The sequence below is a fragment of the Neltuma alba genome, unplaced genomic scaffold, assembly GCF_004799145.2.
Source record: "Neltuma alba isolate B1F8T4 unplaced genomic scaffold, ASM479914v2 tig00012732_pilon, whole genome shotgun sequence".
NCBI lineage: Eukaryota > Viridiplantae > Streptophyta > Magnoliopsida > Fabales > Fabaceae > Neltuma > Neltuma alba.
This window is the reverse complement of record NW_021637152.1, coordinates 253,890-261,698: the sequence shown is the minus strand read 5'-3', so window position 1 is coordinate 261,698 and position 7,809 is coordinate 253,890. Positions and strand designations below refer to the sequence as shown.

Below are 7,809 nucleotides of genomic sequence, written 5' to 3'. Positions count from 1 at the left end.
CTGCCTCAAATTTCTCATTCGTCCTTGCATATGCAATTTTATCTAATAAATGTAGTGTATCCTCCTTTGATCGGCCATTTGTCCTTGTTTGCCCCTTATTCATTTTCATAACTTCTAAACTAAAATTCTCCTTGATGTGTCCATAACAAAAGGCATGCTTTTGACCACCAAAGATTGATGCCACTCCTCCAATGATAGCATTGTGTCGATTTGATACTTCCACAGAACCCAGGATCTTTTTTTATCATATAGAAAAACCACGTCCAGTCATCTAGTGTTTCTTCTTGACAATTGTAATTGCAAACGACAGCAACTCGTTATCTACATCATAAGCTGAAACTGACAACATTGTCTCCTTGTATGGTCTGTTTAAGTGAGTTCCATCAACATACATAATATGCCTTGTGCCACCCAAGAAACCCTCAATGCATGACCCGTAGGCAATGAAAATACACTCAAACCGATTCCCAATAGTAGTCCATTCAGCCACGATTTTTTCATCTGTTTCCTTTAGCCTTTCGCATACCCATGATATGAGCATGTATGATTGTTCAGGCCTGCCATATATGTCTTCCAATGACTTCTCTTTTGATCCATAAGCCTATTTATATGTTAGATTAATCTCATACTCTCGTTTCAACTTCTTCCTTATCTGAGAAGTGCACTTGTCTGCATGATCCCTCATCTCATCAATCATTATTGATGAGTTCAAACTAGCTCTTCCACTATGCATCACGTCCAAGCTATCTTGGGCAAAATGAACATGCCAGTTTATAAATGTCGTCACTCGTAGCACATTACAACTCTTCCCCACATGATTTGCACATAGCTTCCATGGACAACCCTCAACTTTACACCTCACCGACATGAATTTCTTGCTATTCCTCACATACTTGGGCACAAACTTGTTTGCAAGTGCAAACTTGTATGTAGACACCCAAAATACATCTACACTAGAAAAACATTGGCCTACTCCTGTAAAAAGTCCCCTCCATTCCACATGAACCATCTCACTACCATCCGTATCTTCAACTCTGATGGATGTATCCACATTAGGGGGCCCACTTCTTTCATCATTGTCACATTCACGAGCATTTTCTTCATTAAACCAGCCATAATCACAACACAAACTAATAGAAGATGCATCCAGTTCTGTTTGCTGTGACATGCCCATGAACCTCTCTATTCTGCATTCAGAATGACAAGACTCGTTAACACAAATGACAAGATGAAATTCATAAATGACAACAAATAGTTAGGACAAACTTCCACTTACATTTCTACATTATCCCTTGGTTGGAGACCCCCCTGCCCTTTTTCGGCCACATATATACACATGACCGTTGTTCCCATTGTATTGAAAGAGGTTATATATTTCAGCACTTTCATGAAGGTCAATCAGTGTCTTCTCGTCAAAGGCCACTGTATACTTAATGTCATAATTTCTTCGATCACCACCAATCCACTCACATATCATTAGCCTCAATTCTTTAAGTGTCAGCCCATCCTTAATGCTTCTTAACCTTACACCACCTCCATTATATCTCACTTCACCTTCACATTTGTCACAAATTTCCCTCCCATATGAAAATAACAGAATAGCTCCTTCCCACAAGATGACCCAACTTCGAAATTCATTTTCCTTTATTACCTGCACTGATAACAGAAGTCGAATGATTATATGACTTAATACCATCATCATCAACTTACACGACCAGCTTAGGGTTTGACACATTCATGCTTATAATTTGCAACAAAACACTCATTTCTTTCCTATCCACACTAATGCTTCATTTTCTTAGAATCAATCCACTCCATTATTCGAATCCCCCTTCAACATTGTGCCTTTATCTAACACTAATCACTCTGACCCATTTGTGACACCATCAAACCTCTCTCCCTCGGTGTTTTTCCTTCCCCATGCATTCACCCTCTAATCACCGTCCTTCCCCACAGTTTCTATATACCCACACCATCTCCCTGCTTCGCAATCCTCTCCACCTCAAAACCATCCCCACATCGACGACATTGCCACCCAACAGGAAGAGGAAAATCAACCAGCGCATAAAGGAGACAGACAAAAGAGAGAGAAGAACAATATAGTTATTGAATACTAACCTCACTTGCTTAATTTGTTTAGCTCTTGCTTCACACGTTCATGATCCCACGTTCATGGTCTCTTCAAAGTTTTTCCTCCAGCTCCCGCCACAACTTGCACACTTCCACCAGTCATTTTCTCTGTTTGGATCATAAGGGGCTGTCATGAGGGACTATTTGGTAATTGCCCAATATTTGCATAATCCCAAATCAAGCAACACTTCCCTATCTAGTAATACATTTGCTTAGCTTCCCATTTTGGCATTTCATAATTTCAGGTTTCTTTATGTGTCATTTTCCCTAAAAATAACCATCAAGGAAGCTATCCTAACTTAGCCCTGGTAATGCTTAAATCCAGTCTAGTAGTCTGATATTAGAAAATTAAATTAAAAAATATGTAAAAAAAAGAAAAAAAATTTCCATCTAAGTTGAAAGTTGATAAAAGATTGTATCATTTTATTACTGTTATGTTGAAGCTACAGCTAATATTATAGAGTAAATGTGATAAACTAAGGGCAATACTGGAAGAGAGCGAAAACTTGTTCAAAGGCTTAAACTTGAGAAGGATGATGAGGTACAACTGCATAAGAGACAAATTGAAGAGGTAAGTCAAAAATTAGACGATGCTAAAGAAAATGCTGAGCATGCTACAACTAGAGTTGATCTTGCTGAGGTACTAGCTGTGTTAGTGTTTTTTTTTTCCATTTTTTATAGCATTTATCTATCATTTTCAGACAATGAAACGAGATGAACTAATTTGCAAGGAACTATGATCAATGTGAAAAACAAAATACAGGATTTTTTTTTCCCAAACGATGACAATGTTCTAAAACAAGGCTGAATGATGAAGAATTTTTATTGTGCGGATAGGGTTGTGGCAAGAAGTTGGAATGATGATCTGATTTGATGGAAAGGAGATTGCGCTTGGTGCCTCCTATAGAAAGGTGTCTGAATCTTCTGTGGAAGCTTGTGTTTGGTTTTGCAGTGATAGAGAGATACCTTCTACAGCCAACTTGTCCAAGCTCAAATCTCAATGATACAGAATAAATGTTGGGATTTTTTTTTTGGGGGGGGGGGGGAGATCAGAGAAGGAAAGATAGAATAGAGAGACACAGAGAGGGAGATGAGAGAGATAGACGGAAAATTCTATTCCATTCACTCATTATTATTCTCATGGAATAAAAGGGAGATGGTTCTAACCAGAAAAACTTGGGAACCACGTGTTCGAAGATATTTCTTTTCTTTCCAGTGTGGCAAATAATACGTCTTCCACCTTACCAGATTAATCTTTAATTCTTAATATGGCAAGATGATGCTGAGTAACTTGATTTTTGCTTCTTTTTCCTCCAATGTGAACGAATTTGTAGTGCCTCTTGGTTCTCTATTTATGTAATTTTTTTAGGGATGCTACACAAGGTTGTGCCGTGTGTTTCTCTTAATTTTGAGTATCTGGCTCAACCTTGAGGACTTGTTTTCATGGTGAATGGATGAGTCTGATTTCTATGCGGGAAGTAATTATAGGACTATGGCAGGAACGGTGATCAGCTTACTTGGGAAGAAAGGGACTATGTGTCAGGGCTAGGTCTAGGGATGAGCTGGCAAGAGGTTGTAATCAAGCGTTCTTTCTGTTCCTTTGTTGATTGTCTTAAAAAAGGGGCCTTCAGACATCAAGGAGAGATGGGGAAGCATATTCTTGGTAATTTAGGTATAAAAACTAGTGGAGTTCCTTCCAGTCTCAATGAGGATTAAGCTTTCTGTTTCAGCATAATTCTTCTCTTCCTGTTATCTCTATATAGAAATATAGAAGTTGGTTTTTTTCCCCTCTTCTCAAGTTTTCCCCCTTCTTTGCATTTGGTTGGTGCTTCTTTCGTAGACTAGATCCTGTCAGTGTTTTTAATTCCTGTGATTGGGATTCTAACGCCAAGTTTCCTCTCCGAATGATTCTGTGTAGTGATCAGGAGCAATTATAATAGAATATTATGTGTACTTAAAGAACTGTTTAGGATGTACTGAAGAGCTTGAGGGGCTAATTATGGGTAACTTTCATGTTTAGAATGAATGGATGAAAACAAAGAGAGAGTTGCAAACAGAAAGAGAGCTTCTGCAATTGCTGGAGCCGAAAGGTGATCAGATAAGAGAAAGTGCTATGAGAAAAGTTGAAGAGAAGGAATTGGAGTTAGCCAAAGCGCTTGATGCTCCTGAAATTGCTGAGGTAATTGTTGGAGTTGCCGTTATTTTATTTTTATCATCTCTTTAGTTCGTCTCCCTCATTTAACAACGCATGTTATCATATTCTACGTAAACTTTTAAAATGAAACTTGTATTACTATTATTTTCAAAATCTCTTAACAAATAAGGATTGGGACAAATTATTTATAAAAGTTTTCATCAATGATCAAGTCTTTGAAGCTCATTAGAAAAGAAGGGATAATATATGAGATACAACTGAAGCAGATGTAATTCTAGGTATGGTTGGATTGTTTCTGTACCTTTGTTATGTTCCCCCCTTCTGCTTTCTATACTTTTTTATCTGCTCTTATATTTAAGATAGTCAATATTTATTAATGTTTGTAAATATTTGTCTTTGAGATGCACCCAAACTATGTTACCTCACCTACTGATTTTTGTTGTTGACACTGAAATTATAATAATGTATTATGTGTACTAAAGGAATATTTTAGGATGGGCTGAGGCATCTAAGTGACCATTAATTTGTAACTTATTATGTTCAGAATGAATGGATTGAAGTAAAGAAACAGTTGCAAGAAAAGCTTGAGCATGTGCAGTTGCAAAAGCAGGAATGTCAGGAGACAAGACAAAGTGCCATGAGACAAGTAGAAGGAAAAGAACTAGAGTTTGCTGATGCCCTTAATGCCCTTAATGCCGCCGCAACCGCAGCATCAAGTTCTGCTGCCGCTGAGGTATTTAAAAGAAAGAAAGAAAATCCTACAGATATTTACCAAAACAGACTACACTGATCAGAAGTTAGTCAGAATTTTCAGTCTTGCTTGCATATTTACCCATCATTAACTTACTATACATATATTTTATATAATGAAACTACCTAAAAATTTCACCCATTATCCTGATTTATAACCTCTGATCTTGAGAAGGAAATCAAATCTTTAGACGATTAGAAATATTTTGCTTTATATTAGTACTATTTCTTCCCCACATTGTGTGTGACTGGCTTCTATTCGAAGTTTGATGTTTATTATTTAAAAGTCAACGGAGGCATCTTTCTGACTGGCTTGAGGTGAAATGATTAGTCAGCTTTTGAGCGAAATATCACACTACCTCCGATCTAAATGACTGATTTGCATATCCTAAGAAAATTAGTTAAGTTAATTATTTGTAATAAACAGATGTTGTCTTCCGTAAAATATCCCCATCAATCATATGTATCGAACACCTTAACATGTGCAATCATTATAGGGATTACTTAGGGACAAAATAGATAAATAATAGAAACAAAGTAAATTGAGATATTATATTTAGGATCCAATTGAATCTCCAACTAGCTCTTATATTAAGGACTAGAGATAGCATCATATTAGTGTTTATAACACTAATTAATACTTGGTTACTTGTTTTAGAAGGTACTTTTTGATTTTAAATTGCATAAAAAGACAATTAAAACTAAAAGGAGTATATGATGGATCATACTTGTCTTTTTAACTTTGATTTTATTCTAGAGACTTTTTTCCCCCTTGATATTGTCATGTTAGAAGATAAAAAACTTTATGCTTCGCTGGCGCAGGGGTAAATTTGATCTCTCTATAATTTAAAAGTTTACATATGCCATGACTAAGCATTCCGAAATTAAAAGGAAAATATATTCCCCCCTTGTTTTTAGTAGGTAGGAAAAACATGCTAATTATGTGACTAGTGATTTATTAAGAAATAGACTGTGGCCCATATTTTGTACGGATTTGAGGCGAGCAGCACTGTTCATAACTTATAAATAACACGGATTCCGATAGATGTTATACTGCGTATTGATAAGGCTACATTTGAAAATAATGTGATATGTGTTCTTAAAAACTACAAGGTTAAAACTGATGTGAAGATAAAAGTAAAACCCAACCCCCCCCCCAAATAGTTCCTTCCACGTCTGCAATTTGTGAAGAAATGTGGACAATCTGCAATCTGTGTTCTTTTGTTTTCCCATTAGTCGAATATGACACTTCAACCTCATCACTCCATTACTGTTATGTTGAATCTTCAGCTAATTCTACGGGGTGGATGTGCTAAACTGAAAAGAATGCTGATAGAAGAAGGGAAAACTGTCCAAAGGCTTATACTTGAGAAAGACCTTGTGACAGAAGTGGCCAAGAGACGAATTGAAGAGACATCTCGAGAATTAGCTAATGTCCTTGATGCCTCTGCAACTGCAAAATCAAGCTCTACTGCCGAGGTATTTGTTAAATAATTGAACTGAAAATGCAAAAAGAAATGTTTTATTTGGCTCAAGCACATCCCTGTCTGGTGTCCAGGGATCTGCTCCTACGAATGCGTTTGCAACTTTTACTCACAGCCAGCCAACTCCATTTGGATCATCTGCATCATCTCCTTTATTTGGGTCAAGCGGGAGCACAGCTTTTTCTTCAGGGTTTTCAGTGTTACTATGTAGTTCAGCGGGAAATGGTTTCAATTCAGGCACCTCCATTGGGCTCGGCACCTTTACTTCCCCTTCAGCATCCAACACTTGGAGTCCATTTGGGTTTTCCGGCCCATCTCTATTTCAGGCGTTTGGCACTGACAGTCCCAATGCTGGAGATCGAAGATTTGTTAAGAGTTCGTTTACGCAAGAGGTAAGACTTGGTGTCTTGGTCTATGAAAACGATTATATACTTCCGCTGCTTTGACTTGTCCCATCTTTCGTTTGACCATTGAAACAGCTTTAATTGTGGGTTGTTATTGACGCCGGTTCTGTTGGAAATCTGGAATCATTTGGTGCTCTTCAAGCCTCCTTTTGTTTGTTCCAAAAAAAAAAAGAAAGGAAGCCTTTGTTTGAGAATAGTCAAATTAGTCAAAAATAAATATATTTTTATTTTTTAAATATAGATAATTTTGTAGTGGAAAATACACAAAAAAGGAGGTTTAAACTAATTAGCTTCTATATCTAATAAAATTTTTATTGTAATTAATAATAAAACAATATTATTGAAATTTATTTAATAATTGGGCATGTGGACCAACTTGGCCCAATTAGGATGGTTCTTGGGGGGTTGGCCCACTAAATTTAATCTATTTTCTGAACAAGAAATTAATAAAAGTTAGGAGAATTGCAATTAGGTCTCACCCAAGGAAATTAAATACAAAAAAGTCCCTTGAAATCATGAAATTATTCTAAAGTCCCAAAAGACCTTTATGTAATAAATTTTATTTGTTTAATTACTAAATTACCCTTCTTCTTTTTTTTAAATTTGCATTGACAATTGAAAAAGCAATAGTTACTTATGGTGCAAGGATTAACAACTATCGAGACTGGTTTGACAACATATTTTCTCAGCATATCACAAAATGTAATGCATAAGTTGTCAAACCAGCCGCCATAGTTGTCAATCCTTACACCCTAAGTTGTCAACCACTGCTCTTTTAGTTGTTAATACAAACTTAAAAAAAAAAAAAAAGAATAATAATTTGGTAATTAAACAAATAAAATTTATCACAAAAGGGTCTCTTGGGATTTCAAAATAATTTTATGAT

General features: G+C 36.3%; 1 protein-coding gene across 1 annotated transcript; it reads right to left on the bottom strand.

Annotated features, from left to right (window-relative positions):
• Positions 1 to 271: 271 nt before the first annotated feature.
• LOC114730441 (uncharacterized) lies at positions 272 to 2,066 on the bottom strand. Its single transcript, XM_028917524.1, has 4 exons — positions 1,968 to 2,066; positions 1,335 to 1,651; positions 630 to 1,187; positions 272 to 515 (listed from the first exon to the last, which is right to left on the bottom strand). The coding sequence occupies exons 1-4, from the start codon at positions 2,064 to 2,066 to the stop codon at positions 272 to 274; spliced, it is 1,218 nt and encodes a 405-aa protein (XP_028773357.1).
• Positions 2,067 to 7,809: the final 5,743 nt, after the last annotated feature.